Source organism: Rhincodon typus, chromosome 9 (genome assembly GCF_021869965.1).
Source record: "Rhincodon typus isolate 14 chromosome 9, sRhiTyp1.1, whole genome shotgun sequence".
Classification (NCBI taxonomy): domain Eukaryota; kingdom Metazoa; phylum Chordata; class Chondrichthyes; order Orectolobiformes; family Rhincodontidae; genus Rhincodon; species Rhincodon typus.
In genome coordinates, this window is record NC_063340.1 from 42,713,983 (window position 1) to 42,734,783 (window position 20,801).

Here is a 20,801-nt window from a genome sequence, read left to right on the forward strand (position 1 = left end):
ACAAGGTGCAGAGCTGGATGAACACAGCAGGCCAAGCAGCATCATAGGAGCAGGTGCTGCTTGGCCTGCTGTGTTCATCCAGCTCTGCACCTTGTTGTCTCGGATTCTCCAGCATCTGCAGTTCCTACTATCTCTGTACTTTCCATGTTTGTTATGGAAGAGGAGAAAGATGATTTGTAAAAAAAGGATTTTAATTGGGGGAATGCAGAATCTGGCCGAAGTAGACTGGGAACACCTACTTCTGTACAAATTTACAGGAGAACAATGGGGGACAGTTTAAAATGGAATTGGCGAGATTACAAGTCCAACATGATGCCTTTTGGATGAAAATGGGAGCAACAAGCCCAGAGAACCTGAATGTCTAGGAATATTCAGGACTGGATAAGAAGGAAAAAAGAGGTTTTCAGAAAGAATTGCAGATGCTGGAAATCAAAAATCGCTGGAAAATCTCATCGGGTCTGGCAGTATTCGTGGAGAGAAGGGTCACTGGATCTGGAACACTAACTGCTTTCTTTCCACTGACGCTGCCAGATCTGCTAAGATTTCCCAGCAGTTTCTCATTTTGTTTCTGGCTTTTTAATAGGTACAAAGCAAACAAGTCAACGGAGGCTATTGTGAAGTGCAGGAGGGATCTTAATTCAAGTAGGAGAGCAAATCAGGAGCAGGAAAAAGAAATGGCAGCTGGGATTACGCAGAATCCCAAGATATTTTGTAAGTATATGAAGGGGAAGAGGATAACCAGGGAAAGAGGTAGGCCCATTAGGAACAATCTATATGTTGAGCTAAAGGACATTGGTAGAATATTAAACAAGTACTTCATATCTGTCTTCACTTTGGAGAAGGAGTATGTAGATACAGAATTTGGGAAGAGGGGCCGTGAGTATGCTAAGTAGCTTGACATAGGGAGTGAGGAAGTATTGGAGGTTTTGGTAGGCTTGAAGTGGACAGATTGATGTCCAGATAAGCTGTGTCAAAGACTGCTGTGGGACACGGAAGGAAATTTTATAGGGGCTCTAACCAAAATTTTTAATTCCTCTGGCCTCCGGACAGGTGCCAGTGGACTGGAGGACAGCTTATATGGTTCCACCTTTCAAGAAGGGCAGTCAAGAGAAACCAGGGAATTTCGAATCAGTGAGTCTCACATCAATGATAGGGAAGCTATTGGGGGAAAAATTCTGAAGAAGCAATTTACCTCCATTTGGAGAGGCATGGTTTGATCAGAATAGTCAGCTTGGCTCTATCAGAGGGCCACTTGTCAAGTCTCTACCACTGTACCTTCCCTTTACTGAGTCTATCCTGCTGGTGGGACAGGACAGCCTAGAAATATTGAGGAAGGGGTCTGCAACTTTTGTAGAATCATACCTTTCAGTTAATGAGTGCTAGCTTGGTGATTGAGCATTTTGATATAAGTCCTTGAATGCGAGTGAGGATATCTTGCAGAGTGTCTTTTATTTATTCTTCATTTACGGGTTGTGGGCTTCACTGGCTAGGCAGCATTTATTGCCCATCCCTAATTGCCCAGAGGGCAGTTGAGAGTCAACCACATTGCTTTGGGTCTGGAGTCACATGTAGGCCAGACCAGGTAAGGATGGCAGTTTCCTTCCCTAAAGGACAGTAGTGAACCAGATGGGATTTCCCACCCCCCCCCAACAATTGGCAATGGATTCATGGCCCTCATTAGACTCTTAATTCTAGATATTTATTGAATTCAATTTCCAGCATCTGCCATGGCGGGATTTGAACCCTGGTCCCCAGGACATTATCTGGGTCTCTGGATTAACAGTCCAGCGATAATACCACTAGGCCATTAACTCCAGCTTCAGTTGACGCCGAGGGACGTGGTCTGTTTTTGTTTTAGGATTTCTGTTGTGGTTCGATACTATTTAGTGGCTTGCAGTGTCATTTCAGACGATCCTTAAACCACACAATATCTTGACTGGCATAATCAAACTTCTTTTTGCTTTTCTTTTAATTGTAATTGTCCACAGCTTTGTTTTTCTACTCCCATTATCAATAACAATATCATCTGTTGGATGGACCGATCAACAAACATAAAAAACTAACCAAGGTATTGGGGCAAACTTTAATTCCCTTTGTTCAATAGGAATTGGGTGGAAAAAAGATTCAGTGGAATACTGTTTGCTTTTTTTTTATAACCTGAGAGCTGACCAATGAATGTAAATGAATCCCAGGAGTAAAAATACAGGCAGTGTGGTACAGGTCAGTAACTTCCCTGCCTCTGAGCCAGCCACTCTGAGTTCAAGTCCCCAGGACTTGATGACCAAGGAAGGGGTTATCACAATTTGAGGATCAAACTGTAATTTCCTACAACATATGCCAGTTGTGGGTGATAGAATGTGAGAAATTTCTGGTCAGCCATGTGCTGAAATTAGAGGGTCTAATCATGATTCATGGGTCTGGACTAGAACATCCAAAAATGCATGTTATCACAACATGTCTGATTCCTGGGGCTGGTTGGCTCAGATGGCTCATATGGTTCAGATTTTTGCCAACAGCATGGGATTTAATCCACGTTGCAGCTGAGATGATTTGGAACCTGCCTCCTTGCCCTACATGAGTCGGAGGTTCTGGCACTGTGAATTAAACCTACTTTTGGGCATTGAACTCGAGGAAGAAATTTCAAATCGCGTGGTACTGAAATTCATATCAAATTCATGATTTTGCATTCCCCTCAACTGACTCATTTGAAATTCTATTATGTCAAGATAATTAATCTATTCTACCAACATTATTTAAAAAATCATGGGTCAAAACCTGTGTACTTTCCCTTTTAAAGCTGAAACACAGCACTGTAAGGAAATGAGCACTGTGTTTGGAGCTTTATTACTAGAAATGGAGCAATGATAATGAAAGCAACAAAGCCATTAATCATCTTTTAATGCTAAACAAAACAAAACAAAATCATGTCTGACTTTTCTGCTTTAATGTATCTCTGTCTTAATTGTGATATTTGTCTTTTCCTGCAGCTGTTCTAAGATCTCAGTATGTGGTATTTTAGCTGCCTATCTATTACAGGCTTAGCTATTTTGCATGTATAATGATGCTGGCAACCTGATGTTACATGAACAATGGTGTTTCTATTAGATTGAAACTGCTTGAAGAGGAAAGAACATGGAGAAACCCGTTAGATTAGTGGCATCAGATAGTGGAGATTATGGGGTGGAAGAGGTTTGTTGAATAATGATGATGGGTATGTAATTTTCTTTTGAGGGAAAATTGCTGGAAAACAAAAGCAGCTTAGTAAATGGGAGGGTGGTATGTTATTTATACTCCTGCAGCTTCCTGCAGAATGTCAGTAAAATTAAACCATAAAAGTTCAATATATTTTCTTCTTTTGCACAAAATTAGAATTCTGTATAGTTCATATTTTCATCAATGGTGCTTTTCCTGATTTTATTTGACTGATCGGTTGTTAATTGGTTAATGCTGCCAGTCATTCCTATAATGAAATTTGCTAACTTGTATCTGTAACTGCAATTTTAATAATAAATTTAAAGGTGAGATAATGCGTTAGCACAAGATGTTTAATCTTGAACTAAGATCATTTGTGTGCCAGAAATATGCAATGAAGACTTATTCTGATGGTTGCAATGGCCTGGTGCCAAATAAATTTGGGGAATCACTCCAGTTCCTAATGGACATGATGCATCACAAGGACCCCTGTCCATTATATTACATTCTGTCAGATTTTTAACTTTCTTAAAAAAAAAAAATGGAAAACAGGTTTGTTCGGTAATGGACCTAATCGATTTTTTTTCTTAAACTCTCTCATGTCATGCAATGATTGTGGCCTTAGAATACTGAATGTGGGTTATTAGGCTTTGTTGATATTTTTGTTTTAATTTAATTTGAATTTTATATCTTTTATAACGGCAAATTTAATTTTGAATCTATTTTGGCTGAGTTTCATTTTTGTCAAGTAGTTAGTTATAATAATTTTCTAAGTGTGTGTAGCATTACTGTTGCTCCATAGGCGTTATTATACCAAATATTACAGCTGTTTATAGTGATAAATGGTTCAATTAGCTTGTTTTAAAAACTGCAGTTTCTAGCAACAAAAGTTATCTTTTATACATAGAACAAAATCCTTATTCTATGTATATATGAAGCCCCCTGCAGCAGTGTTAGACCCAGGTTCGATATATTTTCATACTTGCTGCAGTAATGTGTGCTGTTATGAGGTTGGGTCAAATAAGCATTTTCAACAGAACAAGGACTTAACGCTGACCTGGTAGCACTTGCTTGTGCAGTTCCCAGCACTGAACACATGATGAACATAGGGTTTTCATTAAATTTTTGTCAAAAGAAGCAATTGATTGTGAAATACACCCACCTGAATTGATATGAAACTATGCATTAATCTTGTGAAGGATGCCTGAATTTTACAGCAAGCTTTGTCTGAAGGCTTAGAACATTTTAAACAGCATGTTTTCACAGGTTTTTATATTGGCTGCTTTCTGTTAACTCTACTATTATTGGTTTGAGTAGAAAAATAGTGATTTTTCTGGGGCTGGAAAGTGCCTCAAGTCGATCCGCACCTGACTCAAAATGCTGAACAAATAGGTTGGTTATTGTGCATGATAATTGCAAAATTTAAAAAAAACTTTGCAGAGCATCTTTTCTGATATCAGTTTGTCTTAAAGCACTTAAGAAAATCATACTGTGGTATGACGTATGGTATGTACTATGACTAAATTGTAAACATGTGACTATCAATAATTAAAAACATGTTTTTTCAAATAAAAGGCAGTTTTTTCCCAAAATCACTTTACTTCAGGGCACTGAGATTTTTCACACATTTACTTTTCTTTCTACACAACTGAAGTCCCTAAAATTTAAAAAATAAACAAAGAGCTTGCATAATATGTTATATAACAATCTCGGCATTGCAAAGTGCTTCACAACCAATTAAGTGCTTGGAAAGTCTGATCACTAATGTAGGAAATAACGGGAATTAATTTATACACAGCCTCGGTAAGAAGTAATAAGATGAATGACTGACTATTTGTGGTGTTGGCAGAGGGGAAATACCTTTCAAAAAGGTCTATGGGCTGTTTTATATCTATCTAATCAGGCAGATGGGGACATGGGTTCAAAGTCTTATGCGGGATTAATTGAGCTAATTTAGTATTTTGTTCTGAGGTTTAAGAATAATACTTAATTATTGTTTCTTCAAAATTCTGTATTCCAGTTTCCACTTCTCTAGCTGGCATCTCCCTTTGCAGTTGGTCCATGTTACTCTTAACAGCAAGTTGATATAAATCTTCCTGTCTTGGTTCTCATTTTTCTTTTACTGCTTGGTCACCTATTTCCATTAAGGATCTCTCTTCTCTCTCCCTTTCATTGCATGCAGGATTGCAGTAAAGATCTTTGAGCTGGAACTTGATCCAGTTTGATATTTATTGCTTGCTTTGGGTACTGTCATTGAGTTTATTTTTAAATTTAGCAAGCAAAAGATTTGGCTCAAAATGTTAGATGTTAGTGCAGTTTCTCTTTTCTTTCTAATGGTAGTGAAGCCACGTCTTGACTTATCCAGCAGTTTATATTCATTTATACAAAGCCTGCAGCTCAGTGTGCTCGTTGTTTTGGAGGACATTTTGTGGAGCCATTGCTTGGAACCCAACGTCTTGCGTTGTGTAGCTTAGTAGTGGAGCCTAGATTGTCATTTGATATCTACTGTTTCCAAGTAGATTAATATATTTGGAAATCGTGTATAAAAATTATTTGAGTATGATGAGAGATATGAAATGGAAAACTCTGCTAGTCTATGGTTCTGTATTTTGCACAGTAGGTTTAATGGTCTTTTTGCAAAGACATTTATTATAATTTGCAAAAAGTATCTATTTTTGATTTTTGAAATATTTTAGTTTTAATAGGTTTTTCATCATTTGCCTGTTTTCATTTGTAGTCAGTTGGATTTCTTCACCCAGATGGAATGTTTTGGCACAGACTTCCAATAGCTTTCATGAGTACCAACATTTTTGGCAACTTACTTTAGGAAAAGAAACATGATACTAGGGATTCCCAGTACTTGTTTCTTTTAAAAATTGTCTTTTTTTTGTATGTAATGTGTGAATTAAAACTTTTCTTAATCTACAGGAGACTTTACAGCAGTTAATTATGATGTCTCTACCAAATGTCCTTGTCCTGGGCCGAACCCCCTTCACAGGTAAGTTCATATGATTGTAATACAGTTGTTTTTAATTTGTAATGTTATATGATTAAGGATTTAAAAAAACATAAACATTTAACTTGAACCAGCTACAAATCTGGACAGAACTCTCAATTTCTGTGGCACGTACTAATTTTTGTAACTGGTTGCAGAAACAACTGGCAACCAGACATCTATTCTGGGTGAACTTTCTTCATTTGCATGAACTGCCATGCTCAGAAATTAAGTTGGTCTGAAATTGTTTGATGCATGTTTATCTGTTAACTTTTGAACATTACAATGGAGCACATGTAGTCAAACTGGCTGAATCAATGAAGAGGATTTCTTGCAAAATTATAGTTAGATCCTAACTAATTCTTTCCGTACAAGGTGTGAGTTCTGTTCGCGCTTTCTAGTTGCTTGCGGATCTGCAAGGCATACCTATGATGTTAAAGAATTCTTAAGATTGATTTGTTGGATTTAGTTCTGCAGAATCTTTAATTATACTTGTCCAAACATAACATGAAAGTTTACAAAAGTCATTGATGTAAAACTTCAAATTTGCATTGTTAAATAATTGTTTTCGATGAACATTTCAACCCACGTGAACTTATTTGTTCTTTGTTTACTTAAGTGATCTATTCAGCTGTCTCAATGTTTCTGTGCCATATTCTCATTTTTTTTTTGAGTAAATCTGTTCATTTTAATCTCCACTTTTGGTGTTGTGTGTATCCCTTTTGAAGAGGAGCAGAAGTGAATATACATGATCTTGCTTGTAAATTTGATAATAAAGAACATGCCATCAGTAGTAGACCTTTAGCTCCTTAAACCTACTGTATCTTTCTTTTAGATTATGGCTAATTGTCACCTTAACACACTCTCTATTTGAACAACCTATATCCATATCCTTTCATACTTTTTACATAGGAACGGGAGTAGGCCATTCAGACCCCCAATTCTGTTCCACCATTCAATGAGATCATGGCTGCTCTGTACTGCCTTGGCCTGTGTCTTTAAAACATTTGCTTAACAAAAGGGTATCCATCTCAGATTTAAAATTAACAAATGATCCTGCATCAATTGCCATTTGTGGAAGAGTGTTCCAAATATTTTCAGAGGGCAAATCAGGGCAGGGCTTAATGGTAAGGTCCTGGGAGTGTTGCCGAACAAAGACCTTGGGGTGCAGGTTCATAGTTCCTTGAAAGCAGAGTCGCAGGTAGACAAGATAGTGAAAAAAACAATTGGTACGCTTGCCTTTAATTAGTCAATGCATTGAGTATAGGAGTTGGGAGGTCATGTTACAGCTGTACAAGACATTGGTTTGGCCACTTTTGGAATACTGCATTCAGTTCTGGTCTCACTGCTATGGGAAGGATGTTGTGAAATCTGATAAGGTTCAGAAAAGATTTACAAGGATGTTACCAGGGTTGGAGGGTTTGAGCTATAGGGTGAGGCCATTTTCCCTGGAGCGTAGGAGGCTGAAGGGGGACCGTTATAGAGATTCTTAAAATCATGAGGGGTATGGATAGGCTGAAAAGTCAAGGTCTTTTCCCTGGGGTAGGGAAGTCCAAAACTAGAGGAAATAGGTTTTAAGGTGAGGGGAAAAATTTAAAAGGGACTTAAGGGGCAGTGTTTTCATGCAGGGGGTGGTCGGTGTATGCAGTGAGTTGCCAGAGGAAGTGGTGGGGGCTGGTACAGTTACAGCATTTAAAAAGCAACTGGATGGGTATATGAATAGAGGGTTTACAGGGATATGGGCCAAATTCTGGCAAATGGGACCAGATTTATTTAGGATATCTGGTTGGCATCGGCGAGTTGGACTGACGGGTCTTTCTGTGATGTATGTCTCTTACTCTAATTATCACCCTTTGTATGTAGAATTGCTTCCTAACATGTCTCCTGAATTGTCAGGTCCTAATTCACAGACCAGGCCCCCAGTTGGGCAGCACGGTGGCTCAGTGGTAAGCACTGCTGTCTCTCAGTGCCAGGGACCTGAGTTCGATTTCAGCCTCTGGCGACCGTTTGTGTGGAGTTTGCACGTTCTCCCATGTCAGCATGGGTTTCCTCTGGGTGCTCTGGTTTCCTCCCACAGTCCAAAGATGTGCAGGCTAGGTAGTTTGGCCATAGGAAATCCAGGGATATTGGATAGGCGGGTGATTCTGGGAGGGATGCTCTTCGGAAGGTTGGTGTGGACTCGATGGGCAGAATGGCCTGCTTCCACACTGTAGGGATTCTATGACAGTTCTAGAATCCCCTAGCAGTGATGATAATTTATCTTTGTCAACCCTGTCTGTTCTTGTTAATACCTTGAAGCCTTTGATCAGATCACAAATTTCAGAGAAAACGGGCCTAATTCAAATAATTGCTTACCCTAACTTAATCCCCGAAGTCCAGGTATCATTCTTATAAATCTACATTGTACTCCCTCTATGGACAACATACCCTTCCTAAGGTGTGGTACCCAGGTCTGCTCATAGTGCTCAAAATGGGTCCAGATGGGGTCTTGTATTAATGCAGTATAACTTCTGCATCTTTGTACGCCAGTCCTCAAGATATAAAGATTAGTGTTACAATAGATTTCATGATTATTTTCTGCACCTGTTTGTGATATTTTAAACATCTGTGTGCCTGAACCCTCAAGTCTCTTCAGAAAGTCACAGTATTTAACTTCTTACCATCTAGAAAGTACCCTGATGTAGCCTTTTTCAGTCCAAAATGGATAACCTCACACTCTCTCTCACATTGAACTCCATCTGCCACAGTTTTGCCATTCATTTAGTCTATCAGTATGCCATTGTAATTTTATGCTACCGTCTCTCAGTCTACAATGCCACCTAACTTTGTGCCATCAGCAATTTTGGATATATGACTTTACATGCAGCTATCCAAATCGTTGTTACAGTGTGAATAATTGTGTCTCTAATTCAGATCTTGTAGGACACCACCGGCCACGTACTGCCGATTTTTGAATACCTGCCATTCAGACAATTTCCCAGCTATGTCAGTAACAGTTTTGTGGGCTTCTATCTTATGTGGTACTTTTTATATAAATGTCAGAAGGCATTTGATAAACAGTGCCCATAGACATTCCCCTGTTCACTACTTTAATCACCTCTTCAAAAAATTGAGAGGTTTGTTAGGCATGACCTGCCTGTCAGGAATCCATGCTGGCTTTCCCCAATAAACTGAAGGTGTTCAATTACCCCATCCTTGATTTATAGACTCCAACAAATTCCCCATGACCACGTGTAGGCTAACGGTTCTGGAATTCCCTGATTTCCTCTTTTGCCCTTCCTAAATAACAGTGACATGTACAATTTTCCAAACCGGGAGTGGGGTGGCGTGGTTTGGAAGACACTGGTTTTCTATTGTGTTAAATATTTTCTTAAAATATCCTCCACTGTTCTTCAGTTGTTTTACACATTTGGCAGATTTTCTGAATTTACTGTCTCATCTTGTCAAAGTCAGCCTATCTACATTCGTGCTTTTCACTTTCAAACACTACATTGAACTGGTTCATGTTATGATCACTATTTGATAAATGTTCATGCACAATTAGGTTACTGACTAAATCTTCTCATTACTAAATCCAATGTTGCATCCAAGATACATTGCTCTAGAAAACTACCCAGGATACACTCCAGAAATTCACTACCTTTTTCGACTTGTCTGCCTCTCCCAAAATTAAAATTCCCAATTAGTACTGATCTGGCTTTGCTGCACACTTGCCTCACTCTAAGGTCACTCAGAGCTATCAAAAGATCTCAATACCAAAATGACCATTGTCTAATGATTCTTCAGACAGCAGCAAAAACTCAAGTCCCCATGTCGCATTGAAATTCATGGATGTTTCATCAATGCTGCCAGTGTCACAGAATAGAATCATTGGTTGCAGTTGCAGATGGAGGCCATTTAGCTCATCGCATCTGCACTAGCTCTCTGAGTATCTCACTTACTGCTACTCTCCTGCCTTATCCCTGTACCTGCACACATTGTTCCTTTCCAAATAACCATCTAATTTTCTTTTTGAATGCCTTGACTGAACCTGCCTTCACCCCAATCAGTGACAGTGCATTCTAGACTATAACCACTTATGTAAAAATGTTATTCCTCTTCTCACTATTTTTTGCTTCTCTTGCTAAATTCTTTAAATATTTTGTTCTCAATCCTTTCACAAAGGGGAACATTTGCTCCCTACCTGCTTTGCCCAGACCTCTCGTGAATTTGAAGACTTGTATCAGAGATCGTCCCAGTTCTCTTGCTAGCAATCCAAATTTTAAGTGGAAAGGTTTGAAAACGTGAAAAACAAAGCATGAAACATCTAGATTCATGATAGTACTTGTCGTCTCACACTGTAATTTCATCACATCGGTTATGATAATTTTCAAGTGTAAAACTAGGCTGAAAATCAAGTTTCCTGCAACACCCATGATAACATTTTGGATGGATTGAATTTATGAATCAATAATTCTGTGAGGAATGGGTGTCTGGTGGCCTGTGCAAAGAACACAGATTATTAGTTTGTGACATGTGCAGATCCGATATAAAAAAAAAATATGATTAAGCGATGACTGCAAAGAAATAAAAACCAAATTGCAGGTTGTCGTCAGCACTCACTTGCTTATGTGTATGATTGTCCACCTAGAAAATTCCTTGTCACTGGTCATGGGTTCTGTGGATCCTTGCGGACAGATGAGCCCAAATATTTATGCGGCATCTCTGAGTGCACGCTTGACAAGTATTTCTGGGAGGTGGAATTGGTCCTTGGCCTTGAAATTGTTGGCATTCCTTTCTGTACTTGCTCTTACAGTTGGGATGTCTCCGAGAATTGTGTCCTTACAAGAGGTTCCTCCAAATCAATTTCTTCTCAACAAGGGTCTCCCAAGCATTGAATTCCATGTTGTATTTCCTGAGGCAAGCCTTCAGAGAATCTTTGAAATGCCTCCTGTTTCCTCCTTTTGATCCAGTGCATTCCTTGAGTTGGGTGAAGATGATTTGCATTCAGAACTTGGGCATCCTAAGCATGTGGCCAGGTTTGCGGAATTGGTTTTGGATGATCATGGCCTTGATGCTGGTGTGATTGGCTTCTTTAAGGACACTGATGTTAATGTGCCTGTCCTCCCAGCTGATGTGGAGAATCCATCTTGGAGCATCTTGGTACTTATTAATGGGCCTTGAGGTGGCATTTGTACATAGTCCGAATACCAAAGCCATTTAGAGGAGTTGTAAGGGCGACTGCCTTACACACAAGGGTCTTGATGTCAGCAGAGTTGTTAATGTTATCGAAGACCTTTAAGTGTCTTAAGGTGGCGCTCGCAAATTGGATGCAGTATTGAATCCCTGCATCGATATTAGTGTTAGACGAGGGGTAGCTTCCCAGGTAGGGGAAATGTTCCAAGCTTGTGAGGATTTCTCAGTTAATCTTAATTGAGGGTTGGGCCACAATCTGACCTGAAATGGGTTGGTAAAGGGTTGAGGCTGACACCAATTCTTTGGTATGCTTCCATGAAGGTTTTAAACAAGGTTTGAAAGTTGTTTTCTGAGCACACAAAGAAGAGATTGGCATTTACATACTGAAGTTCCACCAGCAACATTGGTGTCGTTTTCTTCTTGAATTTGAATTGGTTAAAGTTGTTTCTCGTCTGCAAGATGGACGATGTCCATGCCAAATTGTGAAACTTCAACTTGACAAGATGAGGAGCGGTGGCAATGAAGATGGAGAAAAGGATGATGGTGATGACATATCGCACTGAAAATCAAGTTCACTGCAATTTTTGCATATCTTTGACAATAGTTGGATGGATTGAATTTATGGAGCAATAATTGAACAAAATGGGTGTCTGCTGGCCTATGCAGAGTAAGCAGATTACTAGTTTGTGACATTTCCAGATCCCTAATAAACTATATGTTAAGGAATTTCTGCAAAGAAATAACACCAAAATTGTAGGTACAAGGAGGTCTAACACCTGTAGTCTGTTCTTAAGAGCAGGAGTTGGACATCTGGTCCTTCAGTCCTCCTCTGACAAACACAATCTTATTGAATGGTAATGTATACATTTCACAGAATGCTGCTGGCAAATGATTTGGATCGTTTGTATTCAGAATGTACCATGGGGAAAAATAAATACTGTAGATTGATTGCACTGCAATTGTCTAAAAATGAAGAATACCACCCTAGGTCACAAAAGAAATTCTGTTTTTATAACTAACATAAATATTGAAGTAGGATTGTTGCTCTGAAATCACATGTATACTGTATTCAACATTTTAGAATGAATTTTGCCAGTATTTGAAGTTATTTCCCCCCCCCCCCTTGCGGTTGAGTCATTGACCAAACTCTAGCTATTTTCAAACTGACCAATTATGCCATGCCCTCATTGTTCGTTTATACAGTGAATCAGGGACAGATTAATGTTAACGTTTCAATATATTTCTTTCATTGTAGTTAATTACAATTAACAATGACAGATTTTTCCAGAATAAGTTAACCTATTTAATGTTACTTACGTAGTTGAATTATAGTAGTTTACGGTTATGGCTGTTTTGTTTCAGAACAAGGTATTGAAGAGATGAAAAAACTTCTTCTGCTTCTGCTAGGCTGTGCTGTTCAGGTTGGTAATTTTTATGTTCACTTTTTAAATCAACTCCCTTTTGCTCTTCAGTTTCTTTTTGAAATTCAAGTTAAAACTTGCCAAGAACAAAGAATATTAAAATGGAAAAGCCCTTTTAGGATATATTATGACATTGAATGTCCCCTGGCTTGACTTTTTTTTGTTGTATCACCATGCTTAATGTGAACCCACCTAATGATACCTTTCCCCACTAATCCATTATTTAAATTGGTAATGGCATAATCAGATTATTTTTGTCTTTTCCAATTAGGTAATTTTTTTTAAAAAAAAGTCTGCAAAAGGTTCAAAGGAATTTTGAAGGTAGCAGGACAGGTAGATAAGGTGGTTAACAAGACATATGGGATGCTTCCCTTTATTAGCCAAGACATGGAATACAAGAGCTGAAAGTTTATGCTGGAGCTTCCAAATTATACCCCATTTTTCCAATAGTAAGAGGTCAATAACCAGACCACACAGCCTTTTACCTTGAATCTGAAAGGAATATAAGAATCTAATTTGTTCATCCAGCGAACAGTGGAAGTCTGTAACCCTACTGCGTAATAGGTAACTGAATCAGAAATCCTCTGTGTTTAAGCTGTATTTGGATATTCACTTGCAGCGTCATAGCCTCTAGGACTATGGTTCATGAATTCTAAAATGGAATTAATGTAGTCAGATCTTTATTGACTGACTGACTGACTGACTGACTGGCATTGATACGATGAGAAAAGTGGCCACCTTTTTCTGTGCTGCAAACTGATAAGCCCCTGTGGTAGTGAGTACCACATTCTTGCTGCCTTTTGGTTAAAATAGTTTCTTCCAAATTTCGTATTGTATTTCTTGCTGACTATCTTTAATCACGCTCTTTCTTACCAGGGAAACGTTTTTTTTTCTATCTCCACGCCATCTTGAGTTTTCATAACTTTATAAACCACATGACGACATAGTAAAAAGTGTACAGTACTCTTGTGCCACGTACTTGAGTACACCTGACAATCAAACCTAAATCTAAATCTAACACATTATTATTAATCTTATCTGAGAAATAAGGTTCAGTCTGTCAATCCTTTCCTGATGCACAAACCCAAGCATTTTTGTCGGCATCCATGTGACTATACTCTGCACCCTTTCTGTTTCTTTTATAAGGTAGTAACTGAAACTGCTCACAGTATGCTTTAAGCATTTGTAAATAAATTTCATTCAGGTTTAGTGCAACTTCCGAACTTTTCCACCTAATCTCTCTAGAAATTAAGTCTATTGTTATGCTGGCTTTTTCATATATGGCTTTGAAGACCTGCGACCTTTTGTGATTGATATGTTTGACCTTAAACGTTTGAAATGCATGCACCTATCTTGATCTTTACCTTCCAATGATCAGCCTGCACCCTTTGGTGCATCCTTCCAGAATTCACTACTTCACCTTTTATCTGTGTTGACATTGAGTTGCCAGTTATCTTCCCAAGTTTATTTATGTCTTCCTGTGATTTGTTGTAAACCTCCTCAATTTTGACTAACTCTTATCACCATCAATTTGGTGGCATGCACAAATGTATTAATTGCGTTTTTTGATTTGAATGGACAAATCATTCATGTAGTTTGTTTCTGGAGCGCATCTTGTAATAGATATACACACTGCTGCCACTAAGTGTGGTGGTGGAAGAAGTGAATGTTGAAGGTGATCAATGGGAGCTGCTCTGTCACCCAAGTAAGTGTAGAGCATTTCTATCACATTCCACACTTGAGCCTCGTAGATAGATAGTCAACAGGCGTTAGGGACATTAGAGATCAATTACTTTTTTCATACTTTCTACCCTCTGACTTGCTGTTGTTGCAACCGTATTTATATGACTAGTGTAATTCATTTTCTGGTCAGTGGTGACTCCTGGGATGATGTTCAAGGGATTATTTACGGTAACGCTATTGAACATGAAGGGAGAAACGGTGAGATTCTGAACAGCATTCGTTCCCATATTGATTCTTGTGGAACACCACTCCTCTCCTTATGCCCCTCAGAATAACTGTCATTTTTCCTATACCTTTTTTTTTCTGTCTTGTATCCAGTTGGCAGTCCTTGCTGCCAATTGTCTCCTGATCCATATTCTCTGACCTTATTCATTATTAAGGGCCTTTGGATATTTCTAATGTTGCATGTATGTAAGTTATGTGCCAATCAGTGAGCTAGTTTGCTTCTAGACAGTGTCAACTCTCGTGTAGCAAGTATTGCTCCAGGTCTGCAAATCAGGATGAATTGTCCTGGTTTCTGATTTATTTTCCACATTTTGATGGAGTCTACTTAACAGTTTTAAACTTTAACCTGCTGTAGATATTTTTGTGCATTACTTTTTCATGTGTTTGGTAATAATGAGCCTTACTTCTGTTTTATTGGCCATCTTCTATCATCCTCCTGCTGTGTTTTGTAATTATATTGAAGTGTTCAGTTATTATATGGTTGCAGAAGAAATTTAACTTAACATTAAACAACAACTTTACTCCAGTGGTGTATGTTCATGAGGCTTAGATTTGACTGAGCTTACAGCCTTCATTCCTATAGTCTTTGCTCTTCCAAGACCGCCCCCCCCCATTAGATCAGTACACTCTCCTTGCAATCATCCTCCACCTCCAGAAAGCAAGCTTACATTAGCTTATAGGGGGATGAGGGTAGAGATCGTGAGTCTTAGCCAGAATCTGGACTCCATCAATCTGCCAAAGCTCTGAATGTTTTATTGCTTGACTTAAGCCGTTTTTAACAATGGTGTTTAGGATGAATCTATTGCTCTAAATCTTGAGTCATAGAGATCTACAACACTCTAACTGTGGCCTAACCAACATTTTATACAGTTCCAGCATAACCACCTGTTCTTAAATTCTATGCCTCAGCTAATTAAAGGCTTATTTCTCAGTTTTTTTAGGGGGTCACCTCATGTCCCAAAAGAATGATGGGGTTAACAGTCTACTTTCATTTTATTCCAGTGTGAGCGAAAGGAAGAATTTATTGAGAGGATAAAAAATCTTGATTTTGATACAAAGGCTGCTGTTGCAACTCATATTCAAGAGGTATGTTCAGCAAATACAGAACAGTAATTTTATAATAACTTCTAACTATTTCTAAGGTGCTTGTATGCAAAGATGTTTGGTGAGAACATGGATATTTCAACTATGAAGCCATTCATTCTTCAGCCTTGTCCTCCTCCTCTCCGCTGCCCTCCAAAAACAAAAAGTTGTAGAGGCCCACATATGAAATATGGAACACGAATTACGGAAATACTGGAGCCTGCTGTTCAGATGTATCAATCCTAAGAGAGAACTCCAAAATTCGAGGTAGTGCGTAGTGGAGAGCATTCAATTACTTAATTCTCATTGTCAGCCAGAGTTGTTAAATTGACTTGTTAATTAAGAAAGGTACTATTTACCCACACTTCTTTCTTTGAACTCACTGTTTTAAGTTAAATACATTTTAGTTTCTGGCTTCAAGTGGTGTTCTCTGTAGGCAAGAAGTAAAGGCATGTCAGTCTAGAGGGATCACTTGTGAACCCAGAACAGACTTCCAATAAAGTAAAAGTATTTTTTTGCATGTCTTCAAAACCTTGTATCCATCTCCATATAAGCTTCAATTATAACTATCACTTTGTGAAATATTTGTTTGTGCATAATGGAATGCAGCCATTCCTCTGTATCCACTAGAGGTCAGTTCCTGAAAAGCCCTCTGAATGATGAATTTACTTACGGTAAAAATAGGGTTGGGTTCCCGGACCTCAAGACTGACTTTTTGCCAATTTTTTTTTTGGGCTAAAAATAATAAACACTAAACCATCTGAAACTGAAGTTAATTTCAATAAGATAAAATATTGAAAACAACTCCAGTGTATTGTAACTGATCGATTAAAGGCGAAAAGTTCTGTGTAGCAGGGCTGGATGTTGTTGGGGGACAATATGGTGATTAATGGGTGTGGAAGGTGGAGATCATTGCAGATGTGCCACCCTCAGTTACTCTTTTGCCCAATGATGTGCCCTCCTCCTCTACTTTCTTCTGGCTCATGTCCTCAACGTGTTCATCTTCCTGAGCACCTAGGCTTGCTCATGGAGGGTTGAGAAGAGCTGTGTACTGAATCATGTCAGAGTGAGAGCAAGGGAGAGATTGCTATATAAGTGAAAGTGGTCGCAGAGGGGTGAGTTTTGCTCGCAGATTTTGAATGATTGGTTTCTTATATTTGAGTTTGCAGATACAGAGGAATGACTATACTAAATATGTGAGAAAAATTCACTGTTCAATTAATGTTCAAGTAAAAATATCAATTTTAAATGTGAAATTTGAAGTAACATTGTACACAAATAATCATTGCTGTAAAAAGGTTGATGCTTATTTTTTCAGCTTTGTTTTATTTTTCATAATGCAATGTCAATAAAATACTATTAAGTATCCCTGGAAATTACAATCCTTTTTTATGTTATAAAGGTGACTCACAATCAAGAAAATGTCTTTGATATGCAGCAGTGGATGGAATTAGCTGATCTCTCCCGTGAGGACCTTAATGTCTTTTTCAAAAAAATGGCAATTAATCTGAAAAGGCTTGTGGATGAAAGAGATGAGCAATGTGAGGTACAATGGCAATTACTATTCTAGAAAATTGTCAAAATTGACTTGATTTAAATGTTGCAGTCAAAATGTACCTGGAAGATTGCAAGATATATTGAGCGAAACATTCCACCTTTCCACTACTTATTTTCCAGCAACGATTCATTTTTAGGTACCTTATTAACAATAAATTACAACATTCATTCGTGAAGTAGCAATTAAACACTGCAGCTTGCTAGTTAAGTACATGCTACAGACCACAACCACGTCTTTGAAAAACTATTGAATATTTGTCATTTAGAAAGCTGGTCATTTAAGAATTCAAGTTTAAAATGTTTCACTGGCAACTTTTAGTTGATACATTGTTGGGGCATGCGTCAAAAATGAGGCAGTAAATTGAGGCTGAAATCTTCAGATCTGATATGTACACTGGTCTCCTTGGTGCAGTTTTCTGATAATTATGCATTCTTTTTGGACCCATGTAAAATTGATATCTGTTAAAATTCTTGCTGGACTTTAGTAAACTTGGGAATTACTTGGTTGGCCCTAATGGTTGTTAATTTTGGCAAAGGATTGGGAAAACAAAATCATTTATGAATGTTTAAAACTGTAAAAATGATCTTGCACCAAAGGTACAGTGCCCAGTTGGGAGATGCTCTAAGGAAATTCCCATTGTTAATTTCTTAAAAGTGTGTTGTTCAGGATTTTGCTTGGAGCTTCTATTGTTATTCCTGACGAGACCCCCAAATTATGTTATGACCTGATTAGGGGCCAGTAATGTTTACTTGCTAGTTAAAGTAGATGAAGTTTGAGATCCCCAGACATGTAATAAGAGAATAAAGCCACAAGATTCTATGCTTTTTTGAACAATTCAACTAAACTTTCCTGTATGAGGTAAAACAAGCTACAACTATATATTCCACCTACGCTCAACACTCGGCATTTGTGGGTAAACAAACTTTGGTCAAATATTCCATCAACCACATCAAAAAAACAGGTGTAGTCAAGACATGTTCCCAGGATTTCTCAGTAACCCCACCCTTACCAATGTTAGGAGTCCCTGTGGGTCTAAAAATCTCACTAAATTTTGTCTCCTTTTACAAGTAATTCCAATTCTTCACGCAAAGACTTAAACTTGGAAGTCTCTCAGAAGCCGTTCCACCACGGACTACCTCAGTAACTGCTCAGATCCTGATCATTTCCGGCTCTTCCCTGAGGTTGTTTTTTGCTGAATTCCCAAGGCTGCACTTCAGCACTCCTCACTGGTGTGATTCCAGCTCTTTTGCAGACAGCCATCTTCATGAATCTGACATTGCCCCTGGGTATTACTGAACCTCAAACTTCCTCTGCTGCATCAACAGATATTACTTGTGGACTTTCTTCACCCCTTTCTTTGCTACACAGCTCTTCAGAGCCATCCACAGCACTTCAGCTGTAGGGACACACTTTCTTTATCTGCTTCTCTCTCTTTAGCATAGACACAGTGACCTTCTGCCATCTTTTCAGGAATTGTCCGAAGCCTGGACTACCTGGAGACTGCTACCACCAGCCTCCTGTTCCTGTTTCTAAGCACTTGACTGACAGCAACATTCTACCGTGACTGTCTTCGGTCAATTTTAGTCAGTTGTTTGAGTTTTGAACTGTTGTTACTTTATTTGATCTTCGTAAACTATCAACCCGTTCCCAGACAAAATAGAATGCAGCAACTACTGGTGCAGGCTGTGCCTTAAATGTTAAAACATCCAGAGGTTGCTGGCTTACGAAGTACAAATGAATGTCAAAAAATAGATTTAATCACACTTTCGAATTATGTGTTTGACACTTTTAAACCTCTCATTGTATTGTAATTATTTCTGACGTTATTTTGCTTTGCTTTGTTTCTCTGTATCCTTGCATCATAACATTTTGAATAGCTAATGCATTTTGAGAAATCTAATGACTTCTCAAACTTGATGGAAGCATTGGTGTGTGATGTGCTTTGGTTACGTTCTCCATTAACTGCAAAATATAGGTATATAAACTTTTTACCTCACCTGCCGCAGCACCCTCTCTTATAAACACTGAACTGCTACTTTGTCATTTCCAATAAGATCAACTTCTATTTCACCAGGGAGGTGATGACAGCTTGTATTCAAACAACACTTAAGTAGCCCAAGGACCTGCAAACAGCTTCACGTCCAGTCACTGGAGAAGAATTAGGAAGGGACACAATTGAGAGCTTATTTTAAAAAGTCACGTAACTTTGAATTGGCATATAGAACCAAAATTGATGAATTTGGTGAGTGCAGGTTGACTCAAATCTCTGCAGCAGAACGTGGTGCTTCGCAGGTTGTGAAGAGGACCAGAATCAGAAGAAGGTGCAGAAACTGAGAGCCGAAGGTCATTGTAGTTATAAGATGGGGTTAGGTTCTTGAAGATGTTGAGAATTTTGAAATTGCATTGGAATTGATGCAGATTATTAGGCACAAGAATGATTGATTGAAGTGTAGAACTTGATGTGAAGTAGGATGGTAGAGTTTTATGAAGTTAAATTTTCTGAGAGGTTGACCTCGGGCTACCAAAAGAAAACTGGAATAATTTCAATTACATAGCTCACCATAAAGTGAATAGGTGTCTCCGTGACAATGGATTGAGGTAGGAACAGAGGTGGGGAATGTTGAGAATAAAAAAAATGGTCTTAATGTGTAGAATGGAAATGAAGGAAAAACTTGAATTTATACCATGAATGTTAAAGGGGATGCTGGAATAGAGACCTGATGGAGTGCACATAAAACCTTTTGAATGTAGAAGGGCAAGTTGAGAAGGCTGTTAAAAAGACGTATGGAAATAGAGGCAGAAAGTAGAAAGGCAAGGACGTTATGCAAAACACTTATTTATCAAAGATTAGACTCCAATTCGACCATGGTGACTAATTCTGGGTACTGCCCTTTGAAAATGGTTTACCAGAACAATGCCAGGGATATGGAACTTAACGCATGTTCTTCTTAGTATGCCAACTATTCCTTCAGGTAGAAAACTCATGATTATACTTTCAATAACTTTTGATGGTGATCTTTGAAGTTTCATTAATGACTGTAAGCTCTTCAGCTCTTCTGGCTTGGGACATCTGTAGACTGCCTTACCCCCAGTCTGCTGACAGCCTCTTTACAGTTTTTATGCTAACTCGTTAAGCTGCTGCTTTTAGCCACAAAGGTCTGTGAGAACTGTTGCAGATAGTTGCAACAACTGTAAGTTGTACCAAATATTCAAACTACTTTTCCCTCATGAAATCAAAGAAAACTGAACAGCCTACTTTGGTCAATAAAAGAAACATGGCATGTTTTGGAATGATTCAACTGGAAAAGCTAAGAACATATTTCATCTTCAACATAACTGTTAGGTCTGCAACTCATGAATAATTCACATTGCTAATGGTTCTTTATGACCTTTTTTCCAGACTGCCTAG

The 20,801-nt window shown here is 38.5% G+C and overlaps 1 protein-coding gene across 7 annotated transcripts in view; it reads left to right on the forward strand.

Moving 5' to 3' along the window:
- ccdc88ab (coiled-coil domain containing 88Ab) overlaps positions 1–20,801 on the forward strand; it is a 342,694-nt gene that overhangs the window by 72,305 nt on the left and 249,588 nt on the right. For 6 of the 7 annotated variants that reach the window (XM_048601173.1, XM_048601174.1, XM_048601175.1 and 3 more), the window contains exons 4-7: positions 6,121–6,190; positions 12,725–12,783; positions 15,754–15,837; positions 17,237–17,380. In XM_048601173.1, the coding sequence (XP_048457130.1) occupies positions 6,121–6,190; positions 12,725–12,783; positions 15,754–15,837; positions 17,237–17,380 (357 nt within the window). Of the gene's footprint in view, positions 1–6,120; positions 6,191–12,724; positions 12,784–15,753; positions 15,838–15,923; positions 16,102–17,236; positions 17,381–20,801 lie in introns of those variants that run through there. The other variant, XM_048601177.1, reaches the window with a different exon arrangement.